Source organism: Bubalus kerabau, chromosome 15 (genome assembly GCF_029407905.1).
Source record: "Bubalus kerabau isolate K-KA32 ecotype Philippines breed swamp buffalo chromosome 15, PCC_UOA_SB_1v2, whole genome shotgun sequence".
NCBI classification, from domain to species: Eukaryota; Metazoa; Chordata; class Mammalia; order Artiodactyla; family Bovidae; genus Bubalus; species Bubalus kerabau.
In genome coordinates, this window is record NC_073638.1 from 54053218 (window position 1) to 54080616 (window position 27399).

The window sequence follows — 27399 nt, forward strand, 5'->3', positions numbered from 1 at the left end:
TTACTCTGAGGTTATTGATATTTCTCCTGGCAATCTTGATTTCAGCTTGTGCTTCATCCAGCCCAGCGTTTCTCATGATGTACTCTGCATAGAGGTTAAATAATCAGGGTGACAATATGCAGCCTTGACTTACTCCTTTCTCTATTTGGAACCAATCTGTTGTTCCATGTCCAGTTCTAACTGTTGCTTCCTGACCTGCATACAGGTTTCTCAAGAGGCAGGTCAGGTGGTCTGGTATTCCCATCTCTTTAAGAATTTTCCACAGTTTGTTGTGATCCACACAGTCAAAGGCTTTAGCATAGTTAATAAAGCAGAAGCAGATGTTTTTCTGGAACTCTCTTGCTTTTTTCATGATCCAGCAGATGTTGGCAATTTGATCTCTGGTTCCTCTGCCTTTTCTAAATCCATCTTGAACATCTGGAAGTTCATGGTTCATGTATTGCTGAAGCCTGGCTTGGAGAATTTTGAGCATTGCTTTGCTCCCGTGTGAGATGAGTGCAATTATGTGGTAGTTTGAGCATTCTTTGACATCGCCTTTCTTAGGGATTGGAATGAAAACGGACCTTTTCCAGTCCTGTGGCCACTGCCTGTCCTTAAACATCATATAAAGTATGATGTACTGTATGGTGTCTTTCACTCAACATTGTATCTGTTAGCTTCATCCAAGTTACATGAAGTCGTAGATCTTTAATTGCCACTGCGGTATAGTCTCTATGTGAGTATATCCAGTGTATTCACTCCACTGTTGATGGGACATTTCAGTTGTGTCTAGTTTTTGTCTATTACAGTAGTACTGCCAGGAGCTGAGAATAACCTTTTTCAGTTTTAACCGCCTTATTGAGGTATAACTTACCATATAGTTCACTCATTGTTAAGTGTATGCGTTAATTAATTCTTAGTAATTTTATACTGTTGTGCAGCAATGACCACAATCCAATTTTTAATTTTTCTTAATTTTGGCTGTGCTGGGTCTTTGTCGTGGCACGTGGGCTTGTTTGCCCTGGAGAATGTGGGATCTTAGTTCCCTGACCAGGGATTGAACCCATGTCCCCGGCACTGGAAGGTGGATTCTTACCCACTGGACCACCAGGGAAGTCCCCACAATCCAGTTTTATCACCCCAAAAACTTCCATCACCCCCAAAGTTGTGTTTTATCTGTTTGAAGTCATTTCCTTCTCTTACCTTCTGCTCTGGATAATCACTGATCTACTTTCTGTCTCTATAGCTTTGCATTTTCTAAAATTTTTATAGTAAGTGAGATATAGTCTTTGGTGTCTGGCTTCTTTCGTATAATTTAATGTTTTTTGAGGTTCATCCATGTGGATGCGTGTATCAGCAGTTTGATCCATTTTTATTGCTGAGTAGTATTCCATCACAATGATACAGAACATTTTGTTTGTGTCCTCACCAGTTAATGGGCATTTGTATTATATATTTCCAGTTTGAGGCTATTATTAATAAGGTTGTTATGGAAATTCATGTACAGATCTTTGTGTGGACATAAAACTTCATTTCTCTGGTGACTGGATCAAATGGTAAATATGTATTTAATATTTTTAAAAATTCAAAATTTCCAAAGTGGCCCTACTATCTTACATTTCCACCAGCAGTGCATGGGGAATCCAGTTTGTTTCCTATGAAGTTTACCATTTTTAGTTGAGAAAACTGCAGACTTTTGCTCTCTGTCAAATTATTACTCATATTTTATAGGGAAGCAACAGTTAGAACTGGACATGGAACTATAGACTGGTTCTAAATAGGAAAAGGAGTACATCAAGGCTGTATATTGTCACCCTGCTATTTTTAACTTATATGCAGAGTACATCATGAGAAACGCTGGACTGGATGAAACACAAGCTGGAATCAAGATTGCCGGGAGAAATATCAATAACCTCAGATATGCAGATGACACCACCCTTATGGCAGAAAGTGAAGAGGAACTAAAAAGCCTCTTGATGAAAGTGAAAGTGGAGAGTGAAAAAGTTGGCTTAAAGCTCAACATTCAGAAAACGAAGATCATGGCATCCGGTCCCATCACTTCATGGGAAATAGATGGGGAAACAGTGTCAGACTTTATTTTTTTGGGCTCCAAAATCACTGCAGATGGTGACTGCAGCCATGAAATTAAAAGACGCTTACTCCTTGGAAGGAAAGTTACGACCAACCTAGATAGCATTTTCAAAAGCAGAGACATTACTTTGCCAACAAAGGTCTGTCTAGTCAAGGTTATGGTTTTTCCTGTGGTCATGTGAGAGTTGGACTGTGAAGAAGGCTGAGCGCCAAAGAATTGATGCTTTTAAACTGTGGTGTTGGAGAAGATTCTTGAGAGTCCCTTGGACTGCAAGGAGATCCAACCAGTCCATTCTGAAGGAGATCAGCCCTGGGATTTCTTTGGAAGGAATGATGCTAAAGCTGAAACTCCAGTACTTTGGCCACCTCATGCAAAGAGTTGACTCATTTGAAAAGCCTCTGATGCTGGGAGGGATTGGGGGCAGGAGAAGAAGGGGACGACAGAGGATGAGATGGCTGGATGGCATCACTGACTCGATGGATATGAGTTTGAGTGAACTCTGGGAGTTGGTGATGGACAGGGAGGCTTGGCGTGCTGCGATTCATGGGGTCGCAAAGAGTCGGACACGACTGAGCGACTGAACTGAACTGAACTTAAGGGGGCTTCCCAGGTGGTACTAGTGGTAAAGAACCTACCTGCCAATGAAGGAGATATAAGAGATGCAGTTTCCATCCCTGGGTCAGGAAGATCCCCTGGAGAAGGGAATGGCAACCCACTCCAGTATTTTTGCTAGAGAATCCCATGAACAGAGGAGCCTGGCAGACTTAGCATAGGTAAATAAACTGAGACTTAAGAATACCAAGAATCTGAGCCATGTCACATAGCTAATAAGTACCAGAACTGGAATTCTAACTTTGGTTTTTAAGTACAAGATTCATACTCATTTCATTTACATGAATTGAGATATATACTTGAATACTCAAGAGATCTGTGCCCCACCCCCTGCAAAAATAGATTATTCATTGTTTTTAGGTCTCAAAGGCAAAGCTCTACTTTAGGAAGTTTTTTTTTTTAATCTCTTAAAAATTTATTTAGAGAGAACTTGGATCCTTACCTAACATCATATACACAAATTAACTCAAAATGGATCAAAGACCTAAGCGTAAGATCTAGAACTGTATGACCGTCTCTGATGGTCCAGTGGTTAAGACTTTGTTCCTCCAATATAGGGGGCTTGGGTTCAATCACTGATTAGGGAAGTTCTGCATGCTGTGCAGCCAAAAACAAACAAAACAACAAACTATAAAACTCTTAGAAGGACTTCTGACTTGCTATGTCCGTGAACAATATGTCGAACCCACAGAGGCCCAACAAAGTGCTGAGGTACAAGCCCACACCGAGCGAGTGTAACCCAGCCCTGGATGATCTGACACCAGACTACATGAGCCTGCTTGGCATGATCTTCAGCATGTGCGACCTCATGCTGAAGCTGAAGCGGTGTGCTTGGGTCGCTGTCTATTGCTCCTTCATCAGCTTTGCGAAGTCCCAGAGCTCTGAGGACACAAAGCAGATGATGAGTAGCTTCATGCTGTCCATCTCTGCCGTGGTGATGTCATATCTTCAGAACCCTCAGCCCATGATGCCCCCCTGGTGATATCAGCCTAGAAGGGTCACATCCTGGGCCTCTCTATCCACCTTGCCCTAGGCCTCACCCGTGGCTGCTCAGCCTCCTGCCGTCAGCTGCGGTGCTTGGCTTCCCTGGGCGATGCAGTCTCTGGGCCTACAGCTGGATGGAGGGAACCTGGCCCTGACCCTGGGATCCCACGGCTGCTGGAGCAGAGAGGGGAATCCCCTGGGCCTACCCTCCTCATCCCCACCTTCTTTTCCTACCCTGCTTGCTCCTGGGGGAGATGCTGTCCATGTTTCTATCTGTACCCACTCATTTTCTTGTTGAAACCTGTTAATAAAGTGTTTCATTCTGGCTGTAAAAACAAACAAACAACAACAACTCTTAGAAGAAAACACAGGATAAAAGCTTCACAATTACATTTGTCAATAATTTCTTAAATATGATACCAAAGGTTCAGGAAATAAAAGAAAACATAGACAAATTGGAGCTCATGAAAATTAAAAACTTTTGTCCAATCACAGAATAAAAAGACAACCTACAGAATGGCAGAAAATATTTGCAAATCACATACCTCATGAAAGGTTAATGTCCAGAATATGTAGAGAACTAAAACTCAAAACCCACAAAAATCCAGTTCAAAGGTGAGCAAAAAACTTGAATTGACATTTCTCCAAAGAAGATATACAGATAGCAAATAAGCACATGAAAAGATGCTCAGTATCACTAATCACAGGGAAATGCAAATCAAAACCACAATGAGATACCACTTCACACTCATTTGGATGGTTATTATTCTTAAAAATGGAAAATAAGTGTTGGTGAGGATGGGACAAATTGGAACACTATGTACTGTTGGTGGGGATGTAGAATGGTACAGCTGCCATGGAAAGCAGTATGGAAGTCCCTCAAAAATCAAAAAGTAGAATGCTTTAGCAATTGGTCCAGAAATTCTACTTCTGGGTTTATACCCAAAAGCATGGAAAGCAGGATCTCACTACTCCTTCCAAATGGAATCTTGTATTGATTTTATTACTATTCTGTTCACTTAATTACCACTTCCAGGACTCTTGCTTGGGTTACAACAGTTTCATCTTCCTATGACCAGAGTCCACTCTGCTAATTCATTCTGTGCACTGCAGTCTGTCATTCCTACTTAAAGCACTTTAGTGGTTCCACACTACCCTCAAAATACTCCAGACTTCTTAATGTGGTGTCTTAGCTCAGGCTACCATAACAAAATTCCACAGACCTGGTGGCTTCAACAACAGGAGTTTATTTCTTATCAGTCTGGAAGCTGGGAAGTCTGAGATCAAGGTGCCCGTCCTTTAGGCTCCCTGGTGGGGGGGGTCTTTTTCCTGACTTGTAGTCAGCTTACTATGTCCTCACGTGGCAGAGAGAGAGCGAACTCTTGTCTCTCTTCCTCTTTTTATAAGGACCCTGATCCCATCATGGGGCCCCATCCTCATGACCTCATCTGAACCTAATTACTTTCCAAAGGCCCAAACTCCAAATTCCATCACATTGGGTGTTAGGGCTTCAACATATGAATTTTGGGGGTACAAATATTCAGTCCATAATATGTGACTTCTCTAGCCTTTCAGGGCCCTTGTTTTTCTTTTAACGCCCATCTCTCTCACTGCTTCCCTTTAGTTCTGCAACCTAGCCATACTGACAGCTGGCAGTACTTGATTGCCCCTAGTTCTTGCTTCTCTCTGGGCCTTTGTATGTATGAGTCAGTCCCTCTTCCTAGCGTGACTTACCCCTCCTTTGCTTGGATAACTCCTGTTTGTCCTTTAGGTATCTTCTCCAAAGAAGCTTCCTGGCTCCTAAACCGGGTTAGGTATCCTTCATGTGTGTTCCTGCTCTTGAGTGCCTTGTGCATTTCTGTACAGTGGCTTTCATCATGCTGTATCGTTTATTTGTCTCTTCTGCTTGATCATCCACCACTCCAATGAACTCCCTGAAGGCAGCGGTGGCCTCGTTCACCTCAACACCTAGTCCAATGTGTGGCTAACCATGTAGGCACAATGAATACTTTCATTGTATAACACTCTGTAGTTTTCAAAGTCTCCTGACACAAATGAACTCAGAAGGAAATGGCAACCCACTCCAGTGTTCTTGCCTGGAGAATCCTGTGGACAGAGGAGCCTGGTGGGCTGCTGTCTATGGGGTCGCACAGAGTTGGACCTGACTGAAGTGACTTAGCATGCATGCATGCGTTGGAGAAGGAAATGGCAACCCACTCCAGTGTTCTTGCCTGGAGAATCCCAGGGACGGGGGAGCCTGGTGGGCTGCCATCTATGGAGTCACACAGAGTTGGACAGGACTGAAGCGACTTAGCAGCAGCAGCAGCATAGAGGTATAATTATATTTCTGTACTTAATATCCATTCTTCCTGAATAAAATATTCCTTTAAAAATATTACTTTTACTGATAAAACTTCTTTCTATGAAGTCAGTAATCCACTATGTCACTAATGTGACTGAGTCAGGGGCCAGACTATCTCATTTTTCCTGATATACTAGAAGAGTTTGTGAGAAAGCAGATTTTTTTTTTTAACCCAGTGAGACCCCATAGGGCCTTCCTGGGACAAACCTCTCCCCTATATCATCTGCTTTCAATCCTCTCTGAAGTACCTAGATAATATTACCTAGTAATAGTATCTGATGCACATTTCTTGAGTTGTTTTATAGATGTGGAAACCCCCCACCAAATGGAAGGAATTAACTACTTAATGAGCATGATACCCCCAGGCCTCCTGGTGCCTAAGGATTGATAATGTTAACACCAGAGACACAGCCCTGTTCCTCACCATCAGCCAGTCAGAGAATTGTGCACAAGCTGATCACAGACCCTGGGATGCCCCTCCCTCACCTTGCCTTTCAAAATGCTTTGCTGAAGTCCACGGGGGAGTTTGAGCTTTTTGAGCTCTAGCTGTTTTGGACTCATTGATGGTACCTGCAAGCAAGTGCTGCGCTTTCCCTCACCACATCCTGATATCAGTACATCAGCTTTACTGCTCGGGCAGTTCAGTTCAGTTCAGTTCAGTCGCTCAGTCGTGTCTGACTCTTTGTGACCCCATGAATTGCAGCACGCCAGGCCTCCCTGTCCATCACCAAATCCCGGAGTTCACTCAAACTCACGTCTATTGAGTCAGTGATGCCATCCAGCCATCTCATCCTCTGTCGTGCCCTTCGCCTCCTGCTCCCAATCCCTCCCAGCATCAGAGTCTTTTCCAATGAGTCAACTCTTCTCATGAGGTGGCCAAAGTACTGGAGTTTCAGCTTTAGCATCATTCCTTCCAAAGAACACCCAGGACTGATCTCCTTCAGAATGGACTGGTTGGATCTCCTTGCAGTCCAAGGGACTCTCAAGAGTCTTCTCCAACACCACAGTTCAAAAGCATCAATTCTTTGGTGCTCAGCTTTCTTTATAGTCCAACTCTCACATCCATGTATGACCACAGGAAAAACCATAGCCTTGACTAGACGGACCTTTGTTGGCAAAGTAATGTCTCTGCTCTTGAATATGCTATCTAGGTTGGTCATAACTTTCCTTCTAAGAAGTAAGTGTCTTTTAATTTCATGGCAGCAATCACCATCTGCAGTGATTCTGGAGCCCAGAAAAATAAAGTCTGACACTGTTTCCACTGTTTCCCCGTCTATTTCCCATGAAGTGATGGGACCGGATGCCATGATCTTTGTTTTCTGAATGTTGAGCTTTAAGCCAAATTTTTCACTCTCCACTTTCACTTTCATCAAGGGGCTTTTTAGTTCCTCTTCACTTTCTGCCATAAGAGGACCCATTTGGTTCGGTAAACCTTTTTTTTTTTAAATTTTTGTTAATGTTATTTACTTATTTTTGGCTGCACTAGGTCTTCCTTCCTGCATGCCAGCTTTCTCTAGTTGAGCACTGCAACTGCTGGCTAGTTGCAGTGCACGGGCTTCTCATTGCAGTGGTTTTTCTTGTTGCCTGGCCCAGAGCACAGGCTCTTGGGCACTTTCAGGCTCAGCAGTTGTGACACGTGGCTTAGTTGCCCCGAAGCATGTGGAATCTTCATGGACCAGGGATTGTACCCATGTCCCCTACATTGGCAAGAGGATTCTTAACCGCTGGGCCACCAGGGAAGTCCAAGTTCGGTAGCCTTTCGAATGACTTGATGAAGTTAGGTGTTTGTGAGTGTGCAGTGAGGGGAATGAATGTGGGCCTCAGCTGATGATCTGACCTTGTGAATCTGCATCCGTGGCTTCCTGCTGGCAGAGACAGTGGGCAATGGCTTGGCGGAAGCTGTCTTTTTGTTCTTAAAATCACAGAACTTTATTCTGAGGTCACTTGGTTCCACTTCTGCCTTTAAGAAATGGGGAAAGAAATCTAGTACTTTGCCCAGAAAACCTTAGATGACCTCCCACCAGTCTTGTTTTCCCTTTCCCAGAAATCTGAAAGTCACTGGGTTTCGGATCCCAATCAAAACATCGCTCAGAGCATTTATCCTGTTTCAGCAGCATCATCTAAATAGTATGCTCTGGTAGATGATGGGTTAATTTCAACAGAAATTCATGGAAGGCATAGTCCTTGGCCTCTAGCAACTTACAAATCAAGAGCAAGTGTTTAAAAATGATTTGTACTTGCTGTCAAGTGAAAAGAAAAAGTTTTAAATATGGTTTTTATTTGAAAGCCAAATCAGACATTAAATCAAAATAATTTTTACTTTTTTGCTTTTGCTTGGACTTTCCAGTTTGTATATGTAAATGATCTCAAATTATGATATAGATTTAGAAAAGTGCTGAGGGTAAGTGGATGTTCATTTTTCCCCAGGATGCAGAGGAGTCAGAGTGGGGAGGGAGGGGTGACATCACTGAGCCCTTCCTGTGAGGTGCAGATTGTCCTTCCCACTTCTCTGTAGGACTCTATGATGCAAGGATTCCCCATGGTTAGGTGGCCAGTAACTGTGTGTGTGGGTGAGTGAGGTTGGAACCCAGTTCTGTCATCAGAGCCGCATAAGCTGCTAAGAACCAGAAAAAGACTCATCTTCTGGATCCCACTTATCAACATGAAATATGTCAAGTTTAGGAGAAGGTCATCTGGTTCAAGCCTGCCTTTTATAGATGGAGGAGTCAAACCCTTAAAATGCTGAGCAGCCGGGCTGCAGAAGCACAGAAGGCAGTGTATGTATGAGGGGCCAGGCATGGCCCTGCGCTGATGAACAGGATGCCCGAAGTGAGAAAGGGAAATTCCGTCTAAGAAAGAGAAGGTGGAAAAGTGGCTCTTTTCATTCCCACACTCAAGGTGTGAATTCCTTTATTGAGTCATGATAATTTTCAAAAATTCTGAGTCCTGATACTTTAGACTCTCAGCCCAGCTTTTACCTCTTTGTCCCCAGACTCCACACCCTTCAAGTGCCTCACAGTCCAGTGGGGGAGTGGGGGCTGCCTGGAAGTGGGGCTCCGGCAGCTGTACACCATTCTCCGTCACCCCTGGCCCCCGAGTCCCCGGTTCCTTTGGTCTCACCTCTAGGCAACTGTGTCTTTCAAAAACTTCTTTCCTGGCACTTCCTCACTAATTGACAAAATCTTTTCCGAGGCATTGTCCTTTAATACACACTTGTCCAGAGCTTTTGCTTTTATAATGTGTTTTTCTGCCCAGCTTCTCACTTGATCCTCATAAACACCCCAAGTGAGGGAGGGGGGATTATTACTCCCATTTTACAGAAAAGGAGACTGAGGCTGCCCTCTTGGTTCTCCAGTGTTGTCAGCGAACATTTATGGGTCTCAGCCTCACACTGGCCCAGCCGTGCTCCTTTGGCACAGTTTCTAGGTTTTCTCTTTTTTTTCCTCTCTCACATTTCCCACAATCCCAGTGGATTCTACATGCAGACACATAACAAATACAGCTGATGATCCGTGGCTAACCGAAGGCTGCAGTCAAAAGTCCTTGTGTTGCTTTGGTGGTGTCTCACTACACTCCTCAGCTGATTTCCAAGGGAAATGCGGGACACTCTTGTTCCATGCTTGCAGTCTTTCCTGTTTATAATTCATCATCTAATCAGATCTTCCAGGGGATATAAGTATGCAAACTTCCATTTTACCCAAATAGATCTGTTTTGGTTTACTTTTCCTTGCCTAAATGTTAGGCATCCAACCTGATGGATTTCACAAATTAATATAATTTATTCTCCACCTTGTCAGTGCAAAACAAAGGTGTTCTTAAGACAAAGCACTGAAGACCACAATCCTTCCTATTCTTCTGTCTCTTGAGTCAGCATCAAGTAAACAGTTCTGTAAACAAACATGTATGGGTCTGTGTCCCTGTGGCATGGACCCACTGCTTTATTCCAACCTTAACTGGTTTTGTCCTAAATACTAAGTAGCCTTGTCTTAGTCAAAATGGAGAGTCTCGTAGCATCTGGACTTTCATCAAGGCCCGTTTCATCTGCTCGTAGGTGACGAACATCGCCACATTCCAGGATCCCAAACGCAAAAAGGAGGGTGTAAATCTGATGAGAGAGACAACCATTGGTCAGGTGGGTGGACTGGAGTCCCTCATAGATCTGTGTGCCCTCCCCACTAGGTGCCAGTACTGAACTTCCGTTAGTCACGGGCACTTCTGAGGTTGTTCTGTCATTTCCTTCTCTACTGAAGGAATTTAGGCGGAAGTTGGAGTCAGGCAAGGAAAGAAAACTAGCACTCTGAGCCGGGTTACCGTTAGGCAATTAATTCTCACAGTTTTATAGGCTTCCCTGGTGGCTCAGAGGTTAAAGCGTCTGCCTGCAATGCAGGAGACCTAGGTTCAATCCCTGGATTGGGAAGATCCCCTGGAGAAGGAAATGGCAACCCACTCCAGTATTCTTGCCTGGAGAATCCCATGGACGGAGGAGCCTGGTGGGCTATAGTCCATGGGGTCGCAAAGAGTCGGACACGACTGAGCGACTTCAGTTCACTTTATGATTGCTGCCAGTTTCTCTTCAGAGACCAGGGTGAGATAGCTCAGTTGAAACCACCTGACTCCACTCCGCCACTGAGTGTTTCTGGGCTCGTTTACAACCTGAGCAGCCACCCCTGAGGAGGCCTCTGCCTCCAGCTGGAGGCATTGCAAGGTGAAAACAACTTGATGCCAAATTTAGCTAATCTCCCAAGAGCCTGCCTGTCCTGTGACCACCTCACCTCAGCTATGGTTCACCGACTCCGGGAGGAGCCTGGCTTCTGCTCCCCTCTTCAGCCTGTCTCTCCGCTAATCCCCTCCTGGTTCTCTCAGTTCCTGTCAGACCCTTCCTCCCACACCCTTGCCCACGTTGCTCCTTCTGCTTGCTTCTCTCCTTGCCGGGCTGGTTGTTCTGGGCTCTGTGGGACTTGGCTTGGGCACCAGAATCTCACACCAGGGCCTCTCCTGAACCCTCAGCCTGGGCCCCTCACAGGGAAGATGGCACGGGGGCAACAAATGTGAACTCTGGGGATAGTCCTGAGTTCAAATACCAGCTTGACCAGCTTCTTAATCTTTCTCAGCCTCAGTTTACTTACCTGTAACTGGAGGACATTGTCGAGAGGATTCAATGATAATGGACAGGGTTCAGTATTAGTAAATCCTCAATAAATGTCCCCTGCTTGTTAGCTGCTCTTCAAAAGAAGCACAGCACGGGGCCCAGCACCCACGAAGTGCTCAGTGAATGTTTGCCAAGTGAAAGTACAAACCGAGACAAGCGGGACGAAGAGCCTTCTGATGGCGGCACTTATGGGAAAGGAGCTGTCAGCTGAAACTCGGGTTTTGCGACATCATCCCGGGGTCGAGGCCATGTGTGCTTGTTGGGCCTAATCCAACGCTGGGTGCCAGAAAACCATCCTCGGTGGTGGAGGTACGAGGGCCAAGCAAAGAGCTCAGTGTGGGATGGAGTGGGTGGTGTCTAAAGGTCAGGGTTTGAGCCGTGGCTCTGCCGTTTAAGCTTTGTGAGCTGGGACAAGTTCCGTGACCTTTCTGAGTCTCATTCTCCTCCTCAGTAAATGTGGAGAAATGGCCCAGTTCAGGGGGAGTGTGGAGATAATATATGTGAAGCGTTAACCCAAGTCCACATGCGTAGTGACTTGGTGGTCATGGTGATTGTTCATAACTTTATTATAGAGAGCTGATTTTGTGCTGGGGACTCTGGGAAGTGGAAGATGTATACAGTTGACCCTTGAACAACCCTTTGAACTGTGTGGGCCCACTTATACAGTTTTTTTTAATATTAAATACTAATGATCTGAGACTAGTTGAATCTGTGGGTGTGGAACGAGGGATTTGCAGAAACCATGGCAACAGAGGAACTGCATGTATGGAGGGCCGACTATAAGTTGTACATGTATTAGATATTTTCAACTGCATGGGGTCCGTGTCTGTAACCCTGGCATTTGTTCAAGGGTCAGCTGTATAAGCCACAGTCCTTAGCTGCAAGGAGCTTGCACTCTAGCATGGGGGATCATTTAAACTTACAAATACTATCCTACAAAGTAGGAAGTGGTGGGTACTGTAAAAATGGTATCAGGGAAGTATTGCTGAAGTTCACAGAGGGGGAAAATTTGTATCTGCGAGTGTTAGGGAGAAGGTGGTATTTGAACTAGTCTTGAAGGACAGTAAGTTGTAGAGCATGTGGATGACGCAGGAATGGCTTCCATGCAGAGGGAATAGTAAACGCCAGGAACATGTGAAGCATATGGGCTGTCAGCAGTGGTGACCCGCAGTGATGTCGGTGGGTCAGGGAAAAACCTCAGGATCACCAAGCACCTTTCCCTCCTCCTCCTCTTCCTGTGTGTTTGGGGATGCACTTGGATCTATGCATAGACTCCTTTTTTTTTTCTCAGATAGGCCTCCCTGATCTTCAATTCAGATATGGTCCCCTCTTTTCAAAAAAACATTTCCTTAGGTCTTTATATTGTAATTTTCCTTTGTGGCATTTACATCTGTGCTGTTCAACACTGCGTTTCTAGGTGATCCCATGGCAGACACACTCTACATGGAGGGGAGGAAGGGAGATGGGGAGGGGGGCCTGGTTCTCTAGGAGGGGGTGCTGGTGGCAGGAGGGGAGCTCACCCCTTGTAGAAGGCTGTGGGGCCCTCCTGGGTCACCATCTTCAGCATACAGTCGAAGGGGCTGTGGTACTGTCCTGGGGGCGAGTTCATATACCGCGTCTTCACCACGTCCACCGGGGAGGCCACCAGGGTGGCACAGAAGCCAGCTCCAAAGGCAGAGACAAAGTGGCAGGGGAAGTTGTCTGTTGCAGGGTAGGGAAGAGCAGATATTGGGCTGTGAGATGAAGAGGGCCCTTGTTTTCTGTTTCACGTGTGTTCATTGTTTGTCCCTAATGAAACTGAACCCCCTGGGCATGAGGTTAGTATAGTCTAGTGCTTGTGCTCCGTCAAATCTGACTCTTTGCGAGTCCCTGGACAGTAGCCCACCAGGTCCCTCTGCCCATGGGATTTCCCTAGGCAAGAATACTGGAGTGGGTTCCATTTCCTCTTCCAGGGGATCTTCCTGACCCAGGGATGGAACCCGTATCTCCTGCATTGCCCACGGATTCTTTACCGTCTGAGTTACCAGGGAAGCCCAAGTATGAGGATAGTGTTTTCCAAATCTCGTGCAGTGCCAAGGTGGAGCTCTTGATAAGGACTCACAAAACTGGGCTGTCCCAGAGTTGGAAGCTGATCCGGCCCAACCACCTCATTAGAGGAAACTGGTCAGAGAAGGCGACCCTTGCTTGAAGGTGCACAGGGAGAAATGGTGCTGGGCTGGAGCCCAGGTCTTTGGCCTCCCATCTAGGGTTCCTCCTTACTCACCCTAATGATGCTGGGCACCCTGCCTCCCTCCACTCCTTTTAAAGCCTGGTTGCCTGGGGGTGGCAACCACTCTGTGGAGCCCCAGTCCCCTCCAGACTGGGAGGGCTATCTGCCTGGAGCCCAGGGCCTCACCGGTGAGCAGGTGGTAGTCTAGCAGCTTTTCCTTGATTATGTCATAGGTCACCATCTCACCACAGTTGACAATGGCGTTCCTCGTGATGTTGGGCAGAATTCCTGTCAGGAAGCGGGTGGGGCTGATGAGTGGGAAATAGAAGAAGCGGACCCCCTGGCTGCAAGGCCACAGGCCCAGGTGTGGGATATGGTGCCTCGTTCCAGTGGTCTAGAAGAGTCCACCCTGGATGGGCAGATTCCACACTTTCCTTTCCGATGTTAAAAGCTCTCAGATTATCCATGTCCATTTTAGAGACAAAAAGCAGAGAGACCCTCTTGTGTGTGTTTGGGCCACATTTCAGAGGATAAACTGCAATACCCATCAAAATTAAAATATGCCTCCTTGAGACCTGGCTAGAGCCAGAAAAGGAAGCCTTTCCTGGGAGAGGAATGGTAGGCTTTTGAAACAGTGGCAGGTTGCAGCCATGCGACCTGCGAGACCACCCGCTGGTTTCACAGATGAGGGCTGGGCTCCAGGAAGGCACACAGCAAGCAAGGCTGTGACTCAGGTGTCCTGCCTTTAACCATCACTGGGTCATTGTTTTCTTCTGCAAGATTCATGTGAGCCCTGGCCACATGTGGTAGAGACAACATTATTTGTCAAGGTCATCACCACTTAAACACATAGGGAACCTTAAAGTTTTGTTCCCAAGGAAGCCCCCTCCTCATGACTGCTCCCCACAGTGGCCTCTGTTTCTTCTCCATGCACAGCAGTCACCCCTCATAGGCCATTGCTGGGGGAGGGGGGCCCTTCCTTCCCTCTCCACACACCAGGAGTTCACTGGAACTTTGAGGCCCAACTTTCACATCACCTCTGCCCCTGAACGCCCTAAGCCCTCATGGCCTGCACCTCTGTGTGAACCCAGCACATCCTGCCCTGTGGAAATGGCTGCTCCTTGACATGCCTCTCTCCTCTGTGACTGTGAGCCGTGAGGGTATCCTCTGTTTATTTCTGTCTCCCTCAGAGCCCTGCATGTGGTGAAGGGTTGGTAAACTGAACTGAATTTGGGGCAGTATGGCCAGTCAGCTGGCCCATTGGGATATGTTAGGATGTTCCTTTAGAACTGCTGGAATACTTGTGATGGGAGCTCCCTGCTTGCTCAGTTCCCTGTCCCAGCCCTAGGGTGGAGAAGACGCTGCCAAGACCCCCAAGCCTGGAGTCCAGACCTACCTTTCCACAGGCCCTGAACCCCTTCCTCTCTGGCGATGGTCTTGTAGGCATCCATTGTCCCACTGTACTTCCTGTTGCCTCCCGGCCCAGTGTGCATGCTGGCCTGAAAGCGGATCTTCACCACGTCTGTGGGCTGGGCACAGGTCACTGCCATGGCCCCCGTGGTGCAGCCCGCCAAAATCCGGGTAATGATGCTGGAGTCTGGAGAGGAGGAGAGCAAGCGGGCCAGAGTTGTACTAACCCGCACCTCTGCGGGCCTGATGCCGGTCTCTGGGGGCTGCCCCTGCCCCATGCCCACCTCTCCCAGGCCAGGGTTCCAGATCCTCCTCGACAGAGGCTCAGTCTCCTCATGAGCCTCTGTTACCAGCTTCCCATGCCTCAGCTCTGCCTCTGAGTCTGCACCACCCTGATCTCCTGACCCACAGCCTAGATCCTGCCTTGACCCACCCCTCAGCACTCACGGTCGGATCCCTTGGGGGTGTAGAACTGCTTGACGGAGTCGTAGAGGCCGATGCGGATGGAGGCGAAGCTCATCTGGCGCTGCAGGCCGGCGACCAGCCCGCTGTAGAGGCTGCGGGGGCCCTCGGTGCGCACCATGGTCAGGATGGTGCCCAGCACCCCGCGGTACTGGGCACTCTGGGCCGCCAGGGCCGCCTGGTTCTCCCCCTGGATCTGAGCGACACCCCGCAGAGTATGAGGACTTGGGTGGGGGGTGGGCGGGGCTGTGTGCAGGGGTCCCTGCCTGGGGCTGGACCTCGGAACATGCATGGTCACAGTGTCACGTCTCAGTAAAAATGACAGTTCTGTGTAGCAGTTGCCAGCTCACAAACTGTTGTACACAGTGTGGTAAAATGGAGGGTGATGGTTTTTCTCATTACAAGTTGTCTGTGACTTGCCCAAGCTCACACGGTAACTCCTTACTTCTTACTTTATGGCTTACAAAGTAGGGCAAGGCCATATAAGGACTCTGGCACATCTTGCCAAGGAATTAAGATCTTGGGTGGTGAGGGGATGGTGAGGTAGGGTCGTGGATAGTGAGTGACCTGCTCAGGGTTCTCTGTGAGGAAGGGCAGGTGCCCTGGTGGAGAACTCAGCCTCTCCATTGTTGGGAACAATGACCCTTAGCCAAAGGGCACCTACCTGCAGGCGGACCTTGGCTGTGTCCAGTGGAAAGGTGAGGAGGTCAGCAAAGCAGGCTGCTGTGCCCGCCCCCAGGAACTTCACAGCCGTTGTGGGGGGCCTCTCTGAAGGTTGCAGTCCAACCATGGTCCCAAAGGCTCTGCCTGGTCCCTCCAGGGCCCAGTGGAGGTCCAAGGAGAGAGGCTGCTGACCAGCCTTGGGCTTCAGTACATGGAGGAGGCTGCAGGGGACAGGCCAGGGGAGGGGATGGGACACGTGCCCTCTAGGCCCATTCCCAGGTTCCCATCAGCACCAGGAGAAGGTTTGTAAGTGAAAAGCCTGAGCAGGGCTGTCTTAGCTGTGTGGATTTGACTTATAAGAACAGGTCGCTTTCCTGCCTAATCTCTTGCCATCCTCACCCTGCCCTTTCCCTTCCCCGCTGAAAGTGGTCTTCACTGTATAAAGGCTCAGGCAGAGACAGACCTGGTTCTGACTCCATACCACAACCCTCTTCTCCTTCCCCAGCCTCAAGCTGCTTCCTGGGGAAGGCCTGCTCCCTGGTGTATGGTTGTTTTTGTTTGGTTGCTCAGTCGTGTCCGACTCTTCGTGACCCCATGGACTGCAGCATGCCAGGCTTCTCTGTCCTTCACTATCTCCCAGAATTTGTTCAAACTCATGTCCGTCGAGTCGGTGATGCCATCCAACCATCTCATCCTCTGTCGTCCCCTTCTCTTCCTGCCTTCAATCTTTCCCAGCATCAGGGTCTTTTCCAATGAGTCGGCTCTTCACATCAGGTGGCCAAAGTATTGGAGTTTCAGCTTCAGCATCAGTCCTTCCAAAGAATATTCAGGGTTGATTTCCTTTAGGATTGACTGGTTTGATCTTGCTGTCCAAGGGACTCTCAAGAGTTGTCTCCAGCACCACAGTTCAAAAGCATCAATTCTTCGGAGCTCAGCCTTCTTTATAGTCCAACTCACACATCTGTACATGGCTACTCGAACAACTATATCTTTGACTCTATGGACCTTTGTAAGCAAAGTGATGTCTCTATTTTTTTAATATGCTGGTGTATGGAGAGCTCACCCAGCCTTATCACTTTAGGTCTTGCCATCCCAAATCAACATGGTAGGGGTGGGAGGAGAGCCTGGGAAGGTGGGCAAGACTGCAGCAGCTGGAGAAGTGGGAGGGGGCTCCAGGCGCAGGGAAGGGCATGCTCTGTGAGACAGTCCAGGGCAGGTTTAGAGGAGGAGGAGGGAATGGCTACGGGGCATGAGGCTCTGGGGGCGGAGCTCTACACACCATCTCACTGAATTCTCACAGCCTGGCTGCAGGGTAGCTTCTCTCCTCTCCCCGCTTTGGGCTGATCCAGTGGGGCTCGGAGATGTTGGCCCGCTCAGAGTCACCAGTGTCAGAGCGTGGGTTGCTCTGCTCTGCTAGGCTTGAAACAGTGCTGGAAAGAGGGCAGGATGACATTTAAATCTATTTTACAGGTGGGAAAAGAGAGGCTTAAGATGGAGAGAGACTTCTTCAAATTCACAGAACTGCAGCCAGGGTCTTGTGGTAGCAATAAGACCCCCTTCACTGTTCATTCCACTCAGCAGCCCAATGGATGTGGTAGAATGGATGTCCACCATCTTGCCTTTTTGTTGCGGATATTCAAAGCCCTTTGAATTATATGCAACCCCCCTCTCTGGGGACTTAAGTGCTAAGCACGTGCAACGACAGCTTGGTGAGGAGGTCTGGTGGGCACTGCTATCCAGGCTGGCAGAGGAAGACAATGCTCCCGGGGAGGCCGAGACCGGCGCCTGTCACAGTCAGGGCTTGGGCTGCCCCCATGGTGCTCGTCCCACAGCCTATCTGCCTGCCTTTCTGCGTTGCTCCCTGAGGGCTGATGTGGAGCTGAGCCTGGTTGAGGGGACAGCATGGCAGGCTGGCTGAGGGAACACCATCCTCTTTCCCATTCGCCCGACAGAAGTCCAGCAACTGCCAGGAGGCTTGGTTCCTGGCGGGGAGGCTGTGGCTCCTCTTTTGGGGTTGGAATGCATGTGTCCGAGGCAGTGCAGGAGCAGCTCCCAGTGCCCACATCCCGTCAGCCTCTCTTCCTTCGGGCCCTGGCCTTTCCGCTGCCCAGCTCCTCCTCTGACATCAGGAGCAGGGCTGCCGAGATCCTCAGCTTCAGGAATCTGAGGGCCTGGCTCCCAGGGCAGGAGAGGCCCTTGGGTGGTATGTTCTCTAGTGTCTCTTATTGGTTGTATGAGTGTCCCTTTTCCAAAATGTTTGGTGGCCGCCCAGGCTCTAACAGAAGAACCCTGCCAAGTTAGGTATTTTCACTCCGCTCTCAAGAGTTAGGAACTGAGGCGCAGAGGTGGGGCCCCTAGAGCCGCGTGACTGCACGTTCCTTGCCCTTGGCCCCTGGTGTGGAGTGTTTGTGATGGGCCAGGCCCCACTGGGTGGCTTTGAGCACTTCTGGGCTGGGTCTGTCTCCCTGGGGAGGCTATGTCTCCAGCCAGGGGGCTGAACCATCAGATATGGCTTCCCTTCTGAACCTCCTTTGTCCTTGGCTGCCTCTGTCCCAGACCTTCTTTAGAATTGACTCATTTCTTTCTTTTTTTTTTTTGTTTTGTTTTGTCCCCCTTGGCTGCATGGCATGTGGGATCTTAGTTCCCTGACCAGGGATCGAACCTGTGGCCCCTGCAGTGGAAGCATGGAATCTTAACCACCGGACAGTCAGGGAAGTCCCTAGAATTGGTTCATTAACTGCTGTGATTTCTCCCCAGATGGGGGCCCCAAATCAAGGACAGGAGCTACTTATCCCGCTTCTCTGTGCAGCCTGGTACCCAGATGGCCCAGGGCCAGAGGGCCCCAGGGAGGACCAGTTGACCAAGGGACCCCATGGGCCGAGGTGGGGAAATGGGGAAGAAGCTGAGATGCCTACAGTGTTCTTTGATGGAGGGCCTCAAATGCCCTAGCTGTACTTAATCTAGCGAAAATGGGGACTGGCTGGTGTTTTCAAGTTGAGGGATGACACCATCAGACCTGTGTTCAGGTCAGGCTGGTGTAGGCGTCGGGGCTGGACAGGGAGGGAGCCAGTGGAGGCTCTGAGACCAGTGAGGTTGCAGGGATGGTGCGCTGGAGGTGTTGGAGCCTGGCCTTGGTCAGGAGCAGCGGCCAGGAGGCAAGCCAGAACCTGTTCCAGAGGCTGTCTTGAGCCCCCCTTGGGGCGGAGTGGATGGGCGTGGACTCAGGCAGGTGGGCTCTAGACTTTCACTGATCACGTGGGGGCGGGACAGGGGGAGGCCACCAGGGTGGGTAGAGGTAGAGGTTCTGTGGCTGGTGCTCCCCAACCTCTTCCTTTATTCCAGCCTCCTGAAATGGTACTTGGGAAGCCCTAGCGGCCAGCAGACCTATCCCATTGACATAGGTGAAGGGTAGAGCGGAAGTTCCTCCCTGTGCTCTGCTGGGGCATGAGGAACCGGGCATTCCAGCTTTGCACACCCAGAGTAGCGGTGCCCCATTAACATCTGCTGAGGATTTCCTGCACCAGACACTGCGCTGAGGGCTTTAGAGGCAGTGACTAATTCAACCCCTTTATAAGGCTACAAGATAGTTGCTGTTGTCTGGGTCCAAGGGCCCCGAAGCTTTGAGGGCTTCAGCTAGTTACAAGGCTAGAGGGATGGAGAGGGATTAGAGCCCAGTCTGTCTGGCACCTGCTCCAGGCCCACCTCCCAGAGTCTAAGACTTCAGAGCGAGCTCAGGGTACCTGGAGCCACTTGTTTACAGACCGGATTCTTGGCCCTCAGCCTGAGATTCAGGTCTGAGCTGGGGTCCTGGGAATCTGCATTAGAAAACAAGTTCTCTGTGGTGGCTCTGGAGCAGGGATCAGAGTCCCTGTTCTGAGATGCCCTCGACCCCACCTTCCCGGCAAAGTGTCTCCTGCATGCCTGCTGAGTCGGGGAGCGCCCCCTCCTGAATAGGGGGGGCCTCCTGGGGAAAGGGCCTTATACTCTGGAGGAATTGTGGAGACTCTGGGCCAGACTAAGGAGAAAACCACATCTTATCTCTGGGGATTTGCAAAGTCACAGCAGAGGCCGCTGGCAGAGCAAAAGGGAAGCGAGTCCCTGGTGAGTGACAGGAGTTGGGGGTGGAGCCCCAGCCCCAACAGGGCCTTTCCCTTATCTTGACTCAGTCTCTATCTGCTGTTAGGCTACCAGCTCTGGCTGCCAGCTGCCTTTGGGACAACATGGAGGAGGAAGATGGGGTGGAGGGTGGGGTCTTACCTGTAGGGGCAGCCAGGGTGGCGGAAGCATGGGGCCTCTTTAAGGCTCCTCAGGGCTCCATCCCAGGAGGCGGCAGCAGGGATCTGATTGCCCCTTTGCCATTTGCTGGTGTCTCTGCAGCCTCTGGCTTGGCACCTGTCTTTATAAGCTCTGGCTGACCTGAAACCTTACCCTGGAGTAGCTACTTGACAGCCTGGTCACTTGACCAGAGGCGGCTGGTGCAGGGCAGGGAGGCGAGGGGGGAGGTCAGAGTTCCAGACCTGCTTCAGTTCCCTTGACTTGGGCTTCTTTAAAACACCCCATTGCAGGTGATGAAAGAGCTCCTTTGGGTGATGAGGGTGTATATGGGGTGGTGGGGGTTGGACTTGTCACTTTTGAGAGTCCAAAGGGCAAGGCTGCCACGATGGTCTGGTCAGGGCTCCCCTGGGCCTCCTCTTAATAGTAACAGTGGTGATGCTAACTCATTTCTTGGTGCCTACTATGTGCTAGAAACTTCACATACATTATTTCTTTCACAACTCTTACGAGGTAGGTACAATTAGGAGTCTTTTTTTCCAAAGCTTTATTGAGATATAATTCCCGTGCCATTTACCTGTTTAACTGGTACAATTCAGTGGTTTTTAGTGTGTTCACAGTTATGCAGCCATCAGTCATCACAATTTTAGAACATTTTCATTACCTCCCTCCCCACACATCTCTGTACACATCCACAGTGTCACTTCTGTTTCCTCTTCCCTCCAATGTCGCCCAGGCAATCATTAATCTACTTTGTCTCTATAGATTTGCTTATCCTGAACATTTCATACAAATGGAATCACACAATATGTGACCTTTTGTGACTGGCTTCTTTTACTTACCAAAGTGTTTTCCAAGTTCATCCTTGTTGGATCATGTGTCAGCACTTCATGCCTTTTTATGACTGAGGATTCATGCATTTTAATGCTTAGTTTAGAGAGGAGAGAACTGATTGTTAGGGAGGGACAGGGACTTGCCCAGGTCGTACAGTTATGTGGCAGGGCCTGCCTGCCAGCCTGTAAATGATAATGTACTTTGGACCTATCTGCTATAAATACTACTCTCTATGACATGACACTTGGAGGCTTTAGCATGGACACCACTGGAGCTAAAGGGATCTGGGGAGGGTGTGTGGGGAAAGGAGGGGAGGGTCCCTTGCAGCAGCCAGTGATAGGCACTGAGGGTAAGGGTTGGGCATGTCGGAACCTGGGAACCAGGTGACCAAGAGGGAGGGAAGGGGAAGGGGAGGACAGAGGGAGAGGTGGAGAGGGATGGGAGTTAATTTGGTGGGGCAGAGGCCACTTCTAGACTTGGGCGCAGAGCTGTGGCCCCAGTACAAGTGGTTATGGGTCCAGACACTCAAGTACCAAGGTCCTCCTCCTCGGGTCAGGCCCTGCTTTAATGTCAACAGAACAGGCAGCTGGGTTAGTCCTATAAGGGGAGCGGCTGCTTGGGTCGCTGAGGTGGGGAGGGCTCTGGAAGGAGGTTTTTGGCTCCACTTGAGAATGGCAGCCTGGAGGTGGTGGGGGAATTGCAGCCAGGAGGTGTAGGGGGGTAAACAGGGGCAGTGGGCCCTGGAGAAACCCAGAGTGTGGGCAGCTGAGCTCACATGGGCCTGGGTGCTCTCTCAGGGCAGGGCCAGCCGTCTGCTTTGGCTCCGTTTCCCCAGAATCCAGCCTGTGCTAGAAGTTCCAAAGTTGGCCGCTATGGGTTGAAATCAACCAGCCTCTGTGAGATCAGCAGCACCCATTTTCAGGGCTCTGTGGTGGGGGGCGGGGCGGTGCTGAGAGGGCAGTGGGAAGACACCGGCTGGTTCTACTGGCTGTGGTGGGAACAAGCATGTTCCTTGTGCCCTCACCCTGTGCTCGGCAGGGTGCTTCTGAGCTGTTGTTGGGAAAGACAACCACCTTCTGGGGAGAAGATGCTGGTAAAGAGTATAAGAGTAGAGGGGGGTTCAGACCCTCAGGGTGCCTCTGTGTTACTGGAGGCTGCCCTCGGCCTGGGTAGGAGTCCTTATCCTAACGCGACCCCATGAGTTATTTACAGGAGTTGGAGCAGGATTTAGGAATATTCTTCACCTGAGGCTAAAGCCTTCAGGCCTGGACTTCCTGATGGCCCCTCTGTGGGTTCTCTGTGGCTTCAAGGCAGGTGGAGACCTGGGCCTTGAAATCTCCTGGCAGGCAGGCAGCTGGTGAGCTGAGAGGGAGACGCTGGGGAGGGGGTGAGCTGGCAGCCTGAAGGTTAGGGGCCCAGATGAACAGATGAAGGGGACACGCTGGTCTGAGGGCACTTGACCAATGGGGAAGGCAGCCTGTTTCCTCTGGGTCCCCTCTGGGACCCGTCCTGCCTTCTCCCAGTTAGTGGTGAACTCGCCTGTCTACTGACTTTCTCTGGTTCGTGGGGGAGGAGTGGGTGGGGCTGACATTTCCTGAGCTTCCACCAAGGGCCAAGTGCAGGCGAAGCACTTTCACAAATGTCATCATTTAAGCTTCGCAGCAACCCACTGAAGCTGGGGCTGGTTATCTTGCTTTACAGATGAGGTGACCGAGGCTCAGACAGAGGCGTAGTCAGGCCTGAGGACCTATCAGGAAGCAGCAGAACCAGGCCGCTCTCTGCTCTCCCCTCTGCTGCATGTGGCCCCAAATGCCCTGCTGGCTTACCCCTAGACTTCAAGGAAGGCTTCTCTTGACTGTTCCAGTCCACATGGTTCCCTCCTGCAACTTCCCCAAACTCCCTGAATTCACAACACTTAACTGACCGTACCCTGGGCATAGAAGCCTTCTGATGTGTCTGGAGGTGTCTCATGTGGTGACTTACTTCCTAGGTACATGAACAGAGGCAAGTCACGTAACTCTGTTGAGCTTCAGATTAATTTTAAGATGCAAATCACAGTATGTGGGTTGTAGAGTTGCTCTGAGGATTGAGATGACCTGTGCTTGGGGTGGAAAGTGGGTCCCTCCATGTTGTGCCCTCCTCTCCCCTCCCCTCTGCCCCCTTCTAATCCTCTCCACACAGGCCCTGTCTGTGGTAGCTGCTCAAATGTGTGGAGCCTGACAGTCTAAGCCAGAGCTATGTACTCATCCCAGAGAGACAGGGGATTCAAGCAGGCCTGTGGCATGCAACCCCTTTACTTGGCTGACAGACTTGAGGAACCAGCAGAGGAAATACTAGGTGTCACTCCAATCTGGACCAACCTAATCTTTGGGGGAGTCAGAGGTCTCATGGTGACCCTGGCTCCCTGGTTCCAGATGAGCTTCTCCAAGGGCCGGTATGGTGTCAAGCTTTCTCTCTAGCTGTTAGAGCACAAATTCCTAACACTCCAGACGCCAACCCAGTAAATACTTGTGCACAGAATACAAATACCAGCATCACTTTATTCAAACACAGGCAGGAACAATGACTTCAGAGCTGGGTAAAAACAATAAGTTAAAAGCATGGTTAGAATTTCAGACAATCAGATAAAAAGTTCGACGGAGGTAATTTCCCCCTCCTTTCCTACTGATTAATTCAACACAGCATAAAAATAATTTTATCTATAAAATACCCTTATTCCTAAGCAAATAAACTGGAAGTGGTCTTAGGATTTCCCTGGCTATGCCCAATGCCCAAACTCTCCACCCACCTTCCCCAACCCTTAAGGCAAAAGGGCCCTCATATTCAGGCAGAGGGTAGGCTCGTGTCAGCAGAAGGCTCTGTTGAGGACACTGGAAGGAGTTTCCCAGCTGAAGGATGCCTGCTCGGGTCCCCTGGTCAACAGATAGTGCGCCACTTGGGCATTGGAATCCACTGTGTCCCGCCTTTGCCTCACCATCGGAGGAAGCTGAAGTCCTGGCAGGTGGACACGGCCGTGGTTTGGAATGCTCCTCTAGTCTGGGGTGACTGGTGCCCAGGGACTAGGCTGGTGGTGGTCTTAGGGCTCTCACAGCCCTGAAGGAAGCCAGACAAGGCTGAGGGTGAGTGGGTGGGTCGTCCTTCCCTCAGTCTTTTGGGCTGTATTAGTCCTTCTGGGAGAATTGGGAAGAAAATATCCGTGCAATCCTGCGAGTTTCTTCCTCAGGCAGGGTGGGCGGCAGCGAGTTGGGTCTGGGGCGACAAGGCCTTTGGGACAGGGATCCTCTGGTGGCCTTGTTCTTGTCCTGGAGAGGAAGAGGTCAGCGAGGTTAGCACTGCGCACACGGCACAGCCTAGAGATGGCTTTGACTCCTCTCTCCTTTTGCTCCTTCGGCTAATACTGGCATACAGCTGACTGATTCACAAGGCACTTTACACACCGGCGTGTGTTTAATGCTCACCTCGACCCTGCAGGCTGGTATGTGGTTCATGGATGGACAAGGAAACGACAGTTCAGGTGAAATAAACTCAGGATATACACACCCTCACAGAGTAGCAGAGCTAAGATGTGAACCGCTGCTCAGATGACTCCTGTGCCTCTGGAGGAGGGGTGGTCTCTCTCTTGCTGTGTGAGTCTAGACAAGTCATTTGTCCTCTGAAATGTGGGTGTCCTGTGTGTGACCTACCAGGTAACATGAAGCACATACCCACGGCCCTGCTACCAAGCATTTCCCTGTCTCGGGCTGACGGCTATCACTAATCCCCTCACCTCTAATATTTATTTTTATTTATTTATTTGGCTACGCTGGGTGGGATCTTCAGTCTTCTTTGTTGCAGCATGCAGGATCTGCAGGATCTTTTTTTTTAGTTGCGGCATGTGGGGTCTAGTTCCCCGACCAGGGATTGAACCTGGGCCCCCTGCGCTGGAGCACAGTCTTAGCCGCTGGACTACCAGGGAAGTCCCATTAATTCCTCCTTTAAGGTGAGTGCTTTTGGGTTATGGCATCGTGGTCCTTTGGATTCTTTTATGCCTCATCCATTTGTTTAACCAATCCTTTGTTTATTTCTGTGTTGGGTTCCTGCCCTGAAGGAGCTTGAAGGATACAGGAAAGCTACCCCAGGCTGGTGGCGGAGGAGGTGGAGGCCTGGCAGAGGAAGAGGCAGGTGAACTTGGCTCACAACATGCAGTCTGTCCCATGGATGGGTATCTCCTCCCTATCCCCACATGCTGGAAGCACACTGTACCACGCCCTAGGCACCAAGAACCAGCTTGGTGGAGATCCTAGAGGTGGAGACTACTTCCCTGCTCCTTAGTAGCTCTGCTGATGGGAAGCTGAGGTCCAGCTGCAGCTGCTTCTGGCATCAGTGATACTGAGTGGCCCTTCTTTCCTTCATTTCCCCACCTTGTTGTCTACTGTGAGAGGGAGAGAGACCAACCGTTCCTGACCTCCACAGCTCAGAGTTGAGTTGGGAAGACAGAGAACTATTCCAAGAATTAAAACAGCAGCCTGGATATGATAGGGGGAATGGCAGTCAGGCAACCCTGAGGGTCTCTACCAATCTGGAATTCTAAATGCCAAGGGAGGGCATACACCCTGACAGGCTCTCAGCACCGAGAGGCCACAGGTAGATTCTCTGCTGGAGAACTGAGAGCAGAACGGAGCATGTGGCTGGGCATGCTCAGCAGAGGTGAGAGCGTACTGCTCCCGGTCTCCCAGACAGGCCAAGACTAAAAGGGGAAAAAGGAAACCCACCCTGTGCTGGTGGTACCTGCACCCCCTAATGCCTCAGGCCGGGGAGACCAGCCACCCAGCCACTGCCGAGGCCCTCTCCCTCCAGACTGAGTGCTCCTGCAGGGCATGGCCGGGGTCTGATGCTGTGTCTCCCACTGGGACAGGCCTGAGATGGGAGCTTGAGAGCTTCCAGACCAGTGAATGGGTCAAGCCATGGTGACCAGAGACTTCAGTTAACTGGGGAGGAGACTGCCTCTTGCAGCAAATATCTCCTTCCTTCATTCATTCCAGAACCAGTGATGGCTCAAGCTGGAGGGGAGACAGATGCTGACATACCCCACAACCACAGAGATGAAGCTCAGAGCCTGGAGCACAGAAATTCATGACAGTGGGAAGGATGGGGCAGCTTCACACAGAGGTGGTAGCTGAGACACACAGGGTTTCAGCACAGCTGGGGTGGGGTGAGGTCATGCCACTGGAGGGAGCAGCGTGAGCAGGGCCTGTACCTGCTAGCTGGGCCCACATCTGTGAACCAGCCACAGGCAACCTCCCAGGACCCACACCCGGGCCCAGCAACCTGCAGGGGGCGGCGGGCTTATCTGCAAGGCCCAGACCCAGGGACGGACAGGACGGGGCTGGGCTCTGTGCCCTGGGCGGGGCAGAGCTATGGAAGGTTAGCAGCCTTTGGCTTATGTTGACCTCCAAAGGGTCTAAAATCGTCCTAACGGTAAAGTTTCCTTCTTCATCAGGGCTGCTACCCCAGGACATACAACGTTAGAGGGGCTGGGCAAGCTCCCAGGTTCTGAGCTTCATCTCTGTGGTTGTGTGGTACATCAGCAACTGTCTCCCCTCAAGCTTGAGCCATCACTGGTTCTGGAGTGAATGAAAAAATGAATGAGATATTTGCCACAAGAGGCAGTATCCTCTCCAGATAATTGAAGCTGCCTAGAGTAGGACAACCCTAACTATTCCTCGCTGGAGCTCTGGGGGCACTGGGAAACTGTCACTATGGCTGTGCTTTGAGGAGTCTCAGCCTTCCTGGGGAGGCAGGAGGAGCCCACATGGAAGCAGGATCATCAGACTGAGGATGTCATATGGGGGGTGAAGTCCCCGCAAGGGTCCTTTCTAGAAGAGGGACTTAAAACAACATGAAGGTGGAATCTGAACAAAGCCTATGAGAAAAGATGTTCCAGGTGGAGACTCAACTTGAGCAAAGGTATGGAATGTCTTTGCTGGGAAAACAGTGGGGATGGGCCTGGCTGACTGCAGAAATGGCGAGCAGAAGACATGCCCAGAGAGAGGGGGCTACAGTTCCATATTCCTCTTGGACTTCCCAGTGATCTGTGTATTAAGCCTAGCAGTACATCAGGGGTCTGACTGTCCCATCCAATCTATACAGGTCTGCCATTAACTTCTTCCACTTCCAAATATGGAGACCTGCTCTTTTCTGGGCACCTAGACACCCAGGTCATGAACATGGATAGGCCTTTCAGTCTGTTGTTTGAGACAGATGTCTCAAAGGAGTTTCAAAGGTAGAATTCCACTGTGAGAAAATAAAGCATCAGGGAACAAGTAAGGAACGTGGTGGCAGGAAAACATGGAGCCTCCTGGGGCTCCTCAAAGTGAGGAGCTGGGGTTCTC

At 50.0% G+C, this 27399-nt stretch overlaps 3 protein-coding genes across 3 annotated transcripts in view; 1 reads left to right on the forward strand and 2 right to left on the reverse strand.

The window, feature by feature from the left end:
• The first annotated feature begins 3344 nt into the window (after positions 1-3344).
• LOC129629195 (PAT complex subunit Asterix-like) lies at positions 3345-3665 on the forward strand. The gene has a single exon (XM_055549068.1). It carries the CDS (start codon positions 3345-3347, stop codon positions 3663-3665), a length of 321 nt encoding a protein of 106 aa, XP_055405043.1.
• Positions 3666-8904: 5239 nt separating this feature from the next.
• Positions 8905-20337, reverse strand: UCP3 (uncoupling protein 3). The gene is made up of 7 exons (XM_055549067.1): positions 20180-20337; positions 15924-16143; positions 15245-15455; positions 14784-14984; positions 13574-13675; positions 12699-12879; positions 8905-10134 (listed from the first exon to the last, which is right to left on the reverse strand). The coding sequence occupies exons 2-7, from the start codon at positions 16047-16049 to the stop codon at positions 10020-10022; spliced, it is 936 nt and encodes a 311-aa protein (XP_055405042.1). The 5' UTR covers positions 16050-16143; positions 20180-20337; the 3' UTR covers positions 8905-10019.
• A 3211-nt stretch (positions 20338-23548) lies between these two features.
• C2CD3 (C2 domain containing 3 centriole elongation regulator) overlaps positions 23549-27399 on the reverse strand; it is a 127116-nt gene continuing 123265 nt past the window's right edge. Inside the window, exon 33 of the mRNA XM_055549070.1 lies at positions 23549-24330. Within this exon, the coding sequence (XP_055405045.1) occupies positions 24190-24330 (141 nt within the window). The 3' untranslated portion in view covers positions 23549-24189. The remainder of the gene's footprint in view (positions 24331-27399) is intronic.